This window comes from Molossus molossus, unplaced genomic scaffold (assembly GCF_014108415.1).
Source record: "Molossus molossus isolate mMolMol1 unplaced genomic scaffold, mMolMol1.p scaffold_m16_p_8, whole genome shotgun sequence".
NCBI classification, from domain to species: Eukaryota; Metazoa; Chordata; class Mammalia; order Chiroptera; family Molossidae; genus Molossus; species Molossus molossus.
In genome coordinates, this window is record NW_023425402.1 from 111598229 (window position 1) to 111610927 (window position 12699).

At 54.1% G+C, this 12699-nt stretch overlaps 1 protein-coding gene across 13 annotated transcripts in view; it reads left to right on the plus strand.

The window, feature by feature from the left end:
• The window catches only part of AFDN (afadin, adherens junction formation factor), a 137004-nt gene that overhangs the window by 114173 nt on the left and 10132 nt on the right, over positions 1-12699 (plus strand). For 8 of the 13 annotated variants that reach the window (XM_036248283.1, XM_036248284.1, XM_036248290.1 and 5 more), the window contains 7 exons: positions 26-99; positions 489-607; positions 1899-2093; positions 2615-2706; positions 3030-3218; positions 5483-6478; positions 8159-8194. In XM_036248283.1, the coding sequence (XP_036104176.1) occupies positions 26-99; positions 489-607; positions 1899-2093; positions 2615-2706; positions 3030-3218; positions 5483-6478; positions 8159-8194 (1701 nt within the window). The remainder of the gene's footprint in view (positions 1-25; positions 100-488; positions 608-1898; positions 2094-2614; positions 2707-3029; positions 3219-5482; positions 6479-8158; positions 8195-12699) is intronic. The other 5 variants (XM_036248293.1, XM_036248291.1, XM_036248285.1 and 2 more) reach the window with 1 other exon arrangement.

The window sequence follows — 12699 nt, forward strand, 5'->3', positions numbered from 1 at the left end:
ACCTGCCTCTGCCTCGGGCACACAGGACGGGCGGCTGGCTGCCGGGGACCAGCTCCTCAGTGTGGACGGGCGCAGTCTGGTCGGACTCTCTCAAGAAAGGTATCATTTATTTGTTTGCTTTAGGCGTAATATTCACTTCCATAGGGATATTTCACATTAGCTTTTGGAATGGGAGGACGAAAAATAAGTCTAGAAAGCTGTGCCACACCCTTTACCTGTTTAAGTGTGAACTTTTAGTGTACGTGACATTCCGTTTGTTAGCAAAATATAAATGGGTGCTTTAGTCAGAGCACTTCCTGAAATTCCTACACTCTCACACCCCCTGACAAGAGGAGGGTGCAGTTTCATCGCTGAGCGGAGGGGCGGAGTGGGCAGTGACCCGGCAGTGTGTCGAGGTCAGAGCTCAGCAGAGCGTGGGCCAGGCTGATCACACCCTGGGACAGAGCGGCCGTGTGTTTCACTCCTCGCCTTTGCGACCCTCTCCCCAGGGCAGCAGAGCTCATGACCAGGACGAGTTCCGTGGTGACTCTGGAAGTTGCGAAGCGAGGAGCCATCTATCACGGCCTGGCCACCCTTCTCAGCCAGCCGTCCCCGATGGTGCAGAGATGTAAGGCTGCTCGGGAGGGTGTGCCTCTCCGCCAACCGCTTCCCGCGGGCCAGGCATTGCTCGATCAGGGCTCTGTTCATAGTGACAGCCCTGTGGAGTAGGTCCATTACCTTCAGTGTCCAGTTTTGAAGATAAGGAAGCAGGATGGGGCTTATGGGAGCCAGGGTTCAAGTGTGGACCTTCAAGCCACAGTGGTGTCTCATTAGGCTCCCACCTCGAGTCCCCTCCCCGGGCCTGGCCCAGAGCAGACTCTGAAGGGATGGGGGTGCCTCAGTTCTGATAGGCAGACATAGGACGTGGTAGCCCTCTCTCCCCAAAGAGCGCTGACAGATAGGAACAGTTACTTTGATCCTGCTGATGCTGAATGGAGGCGTCATCTTCTCAGGTATATGTCGGTGGGAACTGTGGTTTTGTAGCTGCATCAGAAATCTCAGAATAAAAATCTATATAAATTTAGGACTTCTAAAAAGAAACTAGTTCAGAAACCAGAGGGAAAAACGATGGACTCACATTATGTTTTAAGTCATCACATACTTTACATCTCGGACTTCGTAATCCACTTTGCTAACTGCATGGCTGTGCATCCGGCCTGAGTAGGGAACTTCAGAGCCTAGAACCCGGAGTCCAGACCTCAGAGTAACAAACCGCAACAAAGGTACCGAGAACCTGGACTGCTGTTTATTACAACCACAGAAAGACAATCTTTATAAAACCATGTTCTGAACTATGTGCCTGGACTCAGCATAATTTCTACTTTTCTCACAACATAATAGTTAGCATTTTGGTTTGATTTAAATGTTCAGATTTCTCGGTTTGCCGGCATTTCAGAGAAGCAGACTAGACAGGGGAAGTCACAGAGGGGACAGGGAACAGAGCACAGTCAGGGCCACCGGGCAGGAAGCCGAGGGCCTGGGAGCAAAGCGGAGCAGTTCTGCTGGAGGTCTGAGGACGGCCGCCGTGCGTGCTGGGGGACTGAGGTGGGGGGTAGATTTATTTTGTTTTTTAAAAAGTTACTTTAAAACAAGTTTTGTTACTTTTGTTACTTTGGTTTTTACTTAAAACAGGTAAATTTATGAGACATGCGCTTTGAAAGAGTGCATTTCTCCATTGATGCCAGTTACACAGTCTTTGTTTAAAAACCCTTTAAAGATTCTCTGGACAGATTTACCCATACATAAAAATCATCTTATTTCTTTCTGTAAAAACAAGTTTTACTTAGGGAGTTTCAAATATTTGTAGATTCGTCTTTCAAAGATAAACAGGATGCCCATCGGGCGTGTTCCCATTGCAGTGTCGGATCGCCGCGGCTCAGGGAAGCCCCGTCCGAAGAGCGAAGGGTTCGAGCTCTACAACAGCTCCGCTCAGAATGGGTCCCCCGAGAGCCCTCAGCTGCCTTGGGCCGAGTGCAGTGAGCCAAAGAGGCCACCTGGCGACGACAGGCTGCTGAAGAACAGAGCTGACCACCGGTCCAGCCCCAACGTGGCAAGTAAGAGAGTCCGTAGGGCCCTTCCCTGTCTTGCCTCGAGCCCTCGTCCCAGCCCGCGTGGTCGGTCAGAGGAGGAGAGGTGCTCTCGTTTTGCAGTAGAATGAAATCATGGCTCCACGTACCCACTGACTGGGACATGTTTTCACAAGGGGTATGAAAATGAAGGTTCTTGTAACAGGAAATAGAAACTAAGTTGGAAAACTTCTGATCCAGGTGCTGCTGTGGGCAGGGGCCCTGACTGTCCCTGGCGGGGCCGGCAAAGTGCCAGCAGGGCACATGCTCTGCACTCCTGAAGGCTGTTGACAGGACGCAGCAGCACACGTGACTGCGCAGCACAGCCCTGGAAGCAGGAGACAGCCTGCCCGTCCCTGGTCCGCAGGGCCTACGGCTCCCTCCCCTGCCTGGTGCCCATCCCTGGGCCAGACACCCCACGGCAGAACACAGACTCATGCCCTCGGGACTCTTGTTCTGTAACATCTGGTTTGTATGACATTACATTCTGTCCCTAACTCTTCCACCAGATCAGCCTCCAAGTCCTGGCGGGAAAAGCGCATACGCCCCCGGAACCGGCGTGAAGATAACGTCCGTCTCTACCGGGAACCTGTGTGCAGAGGTCCGAGCCAGCCGTTGTCACCTAAGTCCTAGCCTCCCTTAGAGGCCTCACTGACTGATAACTCCACAGATCAGTGTTGTTGATAACTCCTGAGGATTTAATTTTTTGTTTTGTTTAACATAATAGGTAAAAGAACTTGAAATTAGTAAGTCTGGGCAAGATGAAGTGTTTTTCATTATTCTCCATATAGGATCAAACCCTTTTAATTTTTAACTTGGTTTTCAAATGTATATACTATATTACAAAAGAGATAATTGGAAATTAACTAAGCCCACCGTACAAATCGCAAAGAACTCACTTTTTTCCTTGTTCACGTTTTGCAGGAGCAGACCCCCCCACCTCGACCTGAGGCCTACCCCATTCCCACGCAAACGTACACCAGGGAGTATTTCACATTCCCTGCCTCCAAGTCCCAGGACCGGGCAGCTCCTCCTCCTCACAGCCAGTGGCCCACTTACGAGGAAGAGCCGCACCTGCACATGGACAGCAGTCATCCCGGTGTTGGGGTGCAGGTGAGGGGAGGGGTTCCACACTCATGCTTCCCCACGTCAGCCCTCACACAGATCTGAGACACGGGGCGTTTCCTGTCCCACAGCCCCACTGACGGCATTGCTTCCTTCCCTGTCTTGTGGTCAGCTGGGGGAAAGTGGCCAGGTAGGGCAGGGTGCTGAGCATGGACAAGGGCACTGTGTTCTCTTAGCGTCTGGCGAGTGACGGTGAGTCGTGCTGAGCGTGACTGACAGTGGTGAGGCCAGGTGTCCTGCCTCTGGGGTGAGACGGGAACCCGAGGGCCAGGCGGTGCTGTGGCTGCCAGCAGCTGCCCGAGCCTGGGCGTGTGCAGGTTATGGCCCGCCTGGGAGCTGATGGCGCGGCCAGGGGGTGAGACGTAAGCTGAGTCCAGGTGGCGAGTGTTGCTGGAAGCTGGACCCTGAGGGACGGGCTGTGTCTCTCGCCAGTGCAACTAGAACGGCGCTTCCAGGAGACAGTGCAGCAAGGGGAGGCCTGCAGCCGCCCTGGGCAGGGGCGCCCGTGCTCGGGAGGAGCCCAGGGGCGGGTAGGTGGCGGCATCCAGGCGTCAAGGCGGCCAGAACCACAGCGGAGAGCTCCGTGCGACCAGCTAAGGAACTTGGGTTCGTCCCAGTGAGTGGAGAGCGGTCAGTCTCGGGAGTCAGGTCAGGGGTATGGTCAGGTGTGTTCCTGTTCAGAGAGAGAACTTGTGTGTGCGATGCTGGGGGACACAGTTGAACACTGCTTCAGAAAGGTACCATCGAGGCCCGCGGTTTCCCACTGGAGCGCCCAAAGACTTTGAAGCTGCAAGACTGACTATTGGGTCAGGGTCACTGACCTCTTTTTCCTTAGATTGTCAAACTTAAAAATGACAACAGCCAAAGCAATAGCTGTCCAGTGTGAGTGAATCAAAATTATACACACTTTTTGGTGTGCTGTAGAATGTTAGTGATCAGTGTACGTGCCCAGGGATGGAGGAGGGACTCCGCTGGCCGAGGCTGCGCAGCAGTGCCGCCCTGGGTGGTGACTCCCAGGTGGGCTCTTGGTCTGGCGGTCGAGGTACTTCAGGATTAAGATGGGATTTGAGCTGGACCTAGAAGGATGAGGAAATGGGAAAGGGGGTTATTCACAGGAGACAATGTGAGAAAGGTGAGGAAGACCCCTTCTGATGGTGAGGGGCTCGCACGGGTGGGGGCTCATGAGTGCGCACCTCGTCCGGGCGCCCCGGTCCACCCTGCCCCTTCCTAGGTGGGCGGTGGCCTCCAGAAGCCCGTCCTCCGCCCGCCCCTCCAGCCCTGGTAGCAGGTGGGGATTGGCTGTAAGAAGAGATCTTCTCCAAATTTCTCTTCAAGAATGAAGTAGTTTTCTGGCATTCTCTTTTAAATCCTCACCCAAGGACATTCTTTTGCATTGATCTTTAGACAGAGCAAGGAGGAGAGCGGGGGAAGAGAGAGAGAGAAACATCCATGTGAGAGAGACATGACTGGCTGCCACTCAAACGACCCCAACCAGGGCCGGGGACAAACTGCAACCGAGGTACATGCCCTTAGTGGGAACTGAACCCAGGTCTCTCTGGACCGCAGGCCACGCTCCAACCGCTGAGCCAAACCGGCCCGGGCAAAAATATGTATTTCCCAGGTTTGAATCTTCAATTTCTACTCATTAACAAGACAGGAAAAAAATGTTTGACTCGGACATCCTACTGAGTCATTTTGATTGGATTAAACTAATGTAGACACAATGTTTTTCGGACATCAGACTAGGTCTGTGACAAGTGTTGCCTCTGCCTTCCCGGGCCCGGGGGGCGTCCTGGCGCAGGTGGCCACTCTGCAGGGCTCGTCCGGGCTCCGGAAGTCCACTGTCAGCAGTGCGGCTGAGAATGACATGGTGGGTCCTGTGGTTGAGATCGGATAACCACTTTATCATCGTTATGATTTTACTGTGGAGAAGTGATTTTTGTTGCTGTTCATTTTTCCGACGTCAGTTATGTTGTTGCTGGTTCTGCAGCAGAGGGTGCGCCGGGAGCTGAGAAGGACGAGGAGCCTGGCTGAAGCGCCCAGGTCTCTGTGTGCATTTCTTTGCGGTGACGCAGACACATCAGGTGTAGAGCTCCCCGCACGCAACGTCGCATCCGCTGGCCCCGTCCCAGCTGTTCTGGGCGCTCACTTCTCTAGTGACTTTTCTCCCCAAGATAAAGTGTTTGTAAATTTTTAGTAATTTCTTCTGATAAATGGCTGAAATCTGACAGCTTTCCTTTCTCTGTTTTCAGCGTGTCACCCGTTCCCAAGAGGAGCTTCGGGAAGACCCAGCCTCTCACCTGGAGCACCGCCGAGCGGAAGCAGCGGTGGATCGCAAGTCTGACAGTGACATGTGGATGAACCAGAGCTCCTCGGTGGGCTCCAGTGCGTCCAGCCAAGAGCACCTGGACCATGCATCCAAATCGGGCACTCCTGCGTCCACCCTGACCAAAAGCGGTCCTGGGCGCTGGAAGACGCCAGCCGCTGGGCAGCCCATGCCTACAGCGGTTCCCCAGCCTGGCCGCACGGACCTGCCTCCACCCCCTCCACCACCTCCCACGCACTATGCCAGCGAGTTTGATGGAGTCCCAATGGATCTGCCTCTCCCACCCCCTCCTGCCAGCCAGACGGGGCCTCAGCCTGCACAGGCGGCCGCCGCCGAGCGGAGGAAGCGGGAAGAGCACCAGCGCTGGTACGAGAAGGAGAAGGCCCGGCTGGAGGAGGAGCGGGACAGGAAGCGCCGGGAGCAGGAGAGGAAGCTGGGCCAGATGCGCGCACAGCCGCTGAGCACTGCTGCCTTCTCCCCTGCGACCGTGCAGCCGCTGAAGCCGGAGAAACCGTCCACGCTTCAGAGACCCCAAGAGACGGTCATTCGGGAGCTGCAGCCCCAGCAGCAGCCCCGCACGATCGAGCGCAGAGACTTGCAGTACGTCACCATCAGCAAGGAGGAGCTGTCCTCCGGGGACAGCCTGTCTCCAGACCCCTGGAAGCGGGACGCCAAGGAGAAGCTGGAGAAGCAGCAGCAGCTGCACATCGTGGACATGCTGAGCAGGGAGATCCAGGAGCTGCAGAGCAAGCCGGAGCGCAGCGCCGAGGACAGCGACCGCCTGCGCAAGCTCTTGCTGGAGTGGCAGTTCCAGAAGCGGCTGCAGGAGTCCAAGCAGAAGGACGAGGACGAGGACGAGGAGGACGACGACGTGGACACCATGCTGCTCATGCAGCGGCTGGAGGCCGAGCGGAGAGCCAGGGTAAAGGGCGTGCGGTGGCCTGGTCTGCTCTCCTGCAGGGGTGGGGCTGAGGCTGCTGCAGAGGGACTTAGCTGAGGCCCCTAGAAGTGAACTGGGTGACAAGGCTGAGCATTTCGCAGACATGTACTTGGAATAGTGTTAGAAAGAGTCCAGATAGAGCTTTACGTCTATTTAGTAAACTTACACTTATCCTCCTCAAACACCTCCATTAAAAAAATAAGTTAATAACCAGTAATAATCTTGATCAGGGGTTGGCAAAATTTTTTCTTGAACAGACAGGTAGTGAATATCTCAGGCCTTGTGGGCCGTGCGTACTCTGTCTTCACTGCCCAGCTCTGCTGCCGGAGCAGGACCGTGCGTGGAGGGACAGGCAGCTGGGCAGCTCAGTGCCCTGACGACAGGACAAGGACCCTGTCCAGACCTCGGAGTTAAGGTTTTATCCCACTGCCAGAAGGAGGCTCTGCATAGAGTTACAAGGTTGACGAGCAAGTGTTTACTAAACAGTGACATTTCAGTGGTAATAAAAAGATACTGAGAACTTATAATTTTACTCATTTCTTCAGATTATATAAATAACTTGTGGTTCTTTTGTATCATAGAAAAGAAGAAAAGGCATATTAGTTTGATAGATTGTTAAAATGTCAAATTTAAGATTTTTATTAGCCTCTCAAGAGACTTGTTGACAGAGAGGCATTTATCAGTATTAACTTGCAGAGAGTCCATTGACCATTTCAGGTTAATGAACTTTAGTGATTTTTCTTAATACAGTGCAGTATTCTGAGCAGAGACAGCCGAGAGCACGTCCAGTTTGTCTTTGGATTGTTTCTACCCAGCTGTGTTGGAGGCTGTCGTGCTAGGTGCTCGGAACCAGTAGCTCAGTCAGACCTTCCGGCCCCCGTGAGCCGGCAGCGGTCCTTCCAGCGTGCTCCGTTAGTTGTTCCCGTCAGCCCCGCACACACCTCTTACGTTACAGGCACATCCTCTGCCAAGTGTGTGGGCACCTTTGCCCAAAGTGCAGGTGGAGTCCTGCTCACGACACTTAGTTTCTAGAATGAAGGCCTACTTGTTAACGATTACAGTGTTTTACTAGCATTTTCCAACTCATCAGGAGTCAGCTTCCTTCAGAATGACTATATTTGCCATCAGTACCATCTGATCGGAAAAAACAGCTGTTTGATGAGAACTAATGACATTCAGCCTGAGAACAGTGGCCTCCGTGGTGGAAATGGTCGGCCGCGTGCTTCTCCTCGCACAGTGTGCGTCCCGCGGCTGGCCTGTCCCCGTGCACACGTGGCAGGCGGGGTCATCATAGTGGCTGAACATGTCTGTGGCCTGTGTCTCTCAACGCAAACACACAGAAAGAATGCTCCCCCTTACGCAGCTCAGCTCGAGCGTGGGCCACATCGATGGCGGAGCATCTGTGCACTTGGTGTTGGTGTATACTGAGGTTAGCATCTCAGTCTCCAAGGAAGAGAGCCGAGGGAAAGCTTACCTTTCTTAGTTTCCGTGTATCTTAATCATGAAACTCAGTGTTTAATTTCTGAATACAGACACTAGCCTGCAGCCCTCCCCTCGGGTCCCTCGGAGACAGGCAGCGGAGAGCGCAGGCAGGCTGGAGGCGGATCGTGGACCTAACTTCTCACACTTCCTCTTTCTTTTTTCCTTCTCTGTCACCTGCAGCAGACTGCTGTGCCAGCAATCTCTGTTCTAGATTTGGTATGTTCTTGTTTCTTTCCCTTTGGTACTTTTTCCTGTCTTGATTTTCTTTTCGTTAGTGGTGTTTGTGTTTTCAGTAGCCACAGCTCCTAGGCGTCTTAGATCAGCGTCAGTGATCCGTGACTAGAGCATGCCTTTGATTGTGTTTACGTTTTGTTTTTCTTTGCTTTTCTCTTAATTTTAAGTGTACTGTTTATGGTTTTGACCTTTTCTCAGTTTTAGTCATAAAATTGATTTTGTATTTTCTTATTAGTCATAAATACATGAGCAAACGAAAGAAATTTTGCAAAGAGTAATAATCCATTTTATTCCTGTCCCATTAGAAATAGATTTTAGGTATTCAACTATCAGATACTTGGTTGAATGACGTTGACATTGTTTGCCAGTTAAGAGGTCCCTGTCTAGGGTGCACCTGTCGCTTGGTGGCGTGAGAGATTCCCGGTGCACTCTGTTCTCCCAGCACTGTCCCGTGGACACGTGGCTCTCAGGCCACATTCTGTGTGGGCTCCGTGTGTGTGGCGTTGGTGGTGGTGGCTCAGTGCCCGCCATGTGCAGCTGCTGCCTGGGCCATCTGCAGAGAGGGTCCTGCTAGCTTTAAGCCAGCATTTGTCAGTAGGCTTCTGAAGGCCAGGCCAGCTCAGGCAGTACTTAAAACACCTCCATTCAAGTTTGACCTGATGGCCTTTCACTGAGTAACAGCTGCCTTTTCAAATGTAAATAGATAGTGTGGTGGCAATACCAGCCACAGAGGACCCCTCCTTGATGACTGAGAGGCAGGTTTTCTTTACAAGACACATGAAACATACACGTCTCCCTCCCTGTGTGCTGAGGTGTGTGCAGAGTGGACCGCTGGAACGCTGCGTCCGGGGCTCCCTTGTGGGAGGCCGGGGCTTCTGTGCCCTGGAGATGATATGGGAAGGGCTACACGAAGGTTTTTATTTCGAAGAAATAATTTTTTTTCTTTCTTTAAAAGGTAATTATTTCTAATATTAATATCGCCTTTGATCATCATTTCTGAACATCTGTAGCCTAATTCCCCAGTAAGTAGCAGTGTCATCAATCACGTTGTCGCCCATGGAGCCCTCACTGCGTCAGAACGGGCGGGTCCTCTGGACACCGCCTCTGTCGGGCTCCGTCCCCCTTAGGTCATTGAGGGCAGCGGCAGACGCTGCCCTGAGCGGTGTTAAGGCACATATTCCTTAGGGTTATTACAGGGTTTTTATGGTGAGTGGGATAAAGGAGGCAGGTGGTCCCTCCGGGGAGCAGCAGAGGTCACAGGTTGGAGGAGGCTGCCTGGTTGGATTCTGCTTTTCCCTCTGGTCTCCGTTCTCTGCCTGTGGCTGCTGCCTCCAGACCCATGGCTCACACTGGTGCCGGGGACCCTCGCTCACATTTTCAGTGCTGCCTCCTCCCACCACGGCACAGGGCCACTCCGATCTCAGCGTGCTCGAAGGCGGGTCCCTCTCGCCGCCCCGCCAGCTCCAGCTCCCGCCTGCCCCGCTGCAGTCCTCTGGGCGCTGCGTCCGAAGCCTCAGCGGCCGTAGCCGGGCGGCTCCTCCTCTGAGACGTCCTGCTTCTGCTTTCTCAGAACTGACCGTCTCCAACCCGCCCTGGCCTGAGCTGCTGCCGTCCGCCTGAGTGACCACTCGAGGCTTCTTCCTGACCCCTTGCTTCGACCTCAGTTCCCTCCACAGGCCATTCTCCACCAGGCAGCCAGTGGGACCGTGGAAACCCGTCCCCCCCAAAGTCCTCAGAGCCCCACAGTGACTCCCCCGCCACTGAGAGAAACGTTCCGAGTCTTCCCGAGGCCTCCAGGGTGCTGTGTTCTGTCCACGCACCCATGCCCAGGTCGTTCCCTCCTGTGTCGCCCCTCTCTGGGGCGGAAGGTGACCATCGCTGCAGTGTGACCTGGTTCACGTCTGACGGGCAGCTGGCCCTGCCCCTGAGCACAGGTGTGAGTCAGGGTCGCCGCAGAATCGCACAGATGCCTCCTCCCTCCCAGAGCAGCCTGTGGCGTGGGAGGAGAGCGGCCGAGCCGTGTCTCGTGTCTCAGAGATGCTCCCAACTCAGAGTCCAGATCCGGCCAGACCTTCCCGCGTCCGTGTTCAGTACTGTTTCCGCTGCACAGGCTCCTGCTCGTAAACGCAACGCTGGGACCGTCTGTGGACGGAATGTGCGTGGCCTGGCAGCCTGTACACTGTCTGAGGCGCCTGACGCCTGCCCCGCCATGGTCGCCCTGCGCAGCGTGTGCTTCCCAAGGTGCCAGGGCTCTTTCGTTCCCTGGGAAGGCCCGGGCGAGACCCCTCGGCTGCCCAGGGGAGGGCTGTGTGTGGAACTAGAAGTGGGCGTGCTCCTCCTGGGCTCGGCGTGGAGGGCGGAGCTAGACCACCGCACCCGCTAGAGGAGCTGGCAGGGGCCCCCTTGAGAGCTGCCCCAGAGGGGAGTGCGGACGGACTTGCTGTTGAGCTGGAAGGACCTGGGACGTGGGAGTGGCCTGAGAGAGCATCACAGCCTTGGGCAGACGCCCTCCTTTAGGAAGGGCTGCGCGCTCTCCCGTTCTCCAGGGATCGAGAGGAGCATGTTCACGTGAAACCCAGCGTGTATGTGCTTTGGAGGCAGAGCACAGACTGAATGTGATTGTGCAACATGGAGCAGTCACCCTGAGAGAACTTGCGTGGCCTTTTAGTCACTCCCGGACTTGGTTCCTCTGGTCTGTCTCTGCCACTAGAGTATTTCAGCAGCTAAGCTTTGGATCTTAACAGCTCCTCATAAAAACACCCATTTTCTTGCATTTTGAATAGCAGGGTGTGGTCTCTGCCACAGAAGGGAGCTCTGGGTCCCTGGGCCAGCCCTGTGGAAGGAAGGGCTCCCCCGCACCCCTGCACACTGCTCACGGGGCTCTTTCCTCGTGTGTGGCTGGTCAGCTGCCGCTGGCTGCACCCGGCTCTAGGTAGGGGGCCGGAGACACTGTCCTAGGGTTCTTCACTTGGGGTCTTAGAGTGTTTTTAGGGGGAGTGCTTTCGATGGGCGATACACAGCAGAAAAAGCCTGCAGAGAGAAGTTTCGTAGGGATCATGTGCTTAGTCAGACTCACTTGTCTTTTTTAGCAAAAACATCCAAAAGTGAAGTATAAGTTCAAGATGCAAGTTGATGTATTTTTCTGTTGTCAATGTTGCTTTGTGGTACAAAATTATAAACACAGATCTCAACATAGTTTTTTCTAACCTGAACCCTTTGTGAGAAGCGTGGCCTGCCCGTGGGACAGGACCGAGGGTCAGGCTGCACTCTGGCTCCGGCGTCCAGTGCAGTTCCTGGTTCCGAATAGTTCTGGGCTGGCTGTCTCGGCTCATTCCAGGGGCCGTTGTCACAGCTCGTTAGGCCTGTCCCTCCAAATAGCACTTCCTTCGAGATTGCTCTGATCACACGGTTCCTTCTTGAGCTGTTATTTAAAGTAAATGGAGAGACCAGATGGTCTTTTCTTTCGTTCGTGGGTTTGTTTGGGGCGGGTGTTGGAAAGCAGCATATCTTTGAGGAAATAAACAATCTGTGCTTTGGAAACAAAACACTATGTAAAGCATCCTCCCGGACTACGGGAAGCTGGCCCTTCATTATGATGGCGACAGTCTTCACTTTAAAATGGTGCCCAGTGACCCAGACACAGGGAGGCCCCACTGCGCCACCCCCCAGATGCCCAGAGGGAGAAGGAGGAGGGTTTCTAAGAGAAAATGCCCCTTGTTACAAGAACTTGTTCTGATTTCTTAACGTCATAGTCCTGTTTTAAAGAACTGATTGGCCGTTTCAGTGTAGACTGGCTTCTTGCTCAGAATTTGTTTTCCACTAGGTCCAGAAGTGGGACATAAATTAGCTTGTGCTGTAATCGAGTAGCAAGACCCTCTCTGCATCTGTCGATTTGACCTTCTTCCGTCACTTTCCCGGGGAGTGCTGGGTCTCCTCTGCAGCGGTTTGACGCTGTCGCTTTTGTTTGGGAGCTGGGAGCTGTTTCTCCTCGCTTGTGCTGACAACTGTAGATGCCCACTGTTAGCCTTGCGTCCCTGCTGCCGGGAGCTGTCGTCGACACCCACACCCCCGCATCGCCTGGGGAGCAGGCGCCCCTGCCTCTTCCTCGCGGCCCTTTCAGCTCCCCAGAGCACTTCCCTGCACCGCTCCGGGCTCGTTGCCCCAGCGGCGCTGCAGAGGCTGCGGAGCCATCTGCCTCCTCGAGCGAGGCCTCTCGTTTCTTCCTGAGATGTTTCGTTACTGTGCTCCCTGGAGGGGGTCCGGGGCCCGTCTCGTGGTCCTTCCCCCCAGAATACGTCGGTCCCACAGAAATCACCAAGAGCCAAGGCGTTCGGTTTTTATTTAAGTAAAAATACACACACAATTCAAATGAACAGTTAATAGAATTAGTAGTAGTTTCGTAGGTACCAACCACACCCTGAAGACTTGATGTGAGGGTCCCTGCAGTAGTCAGAGGCTGAGCTAGGTGGCTTCCTGTTCCATTTAGT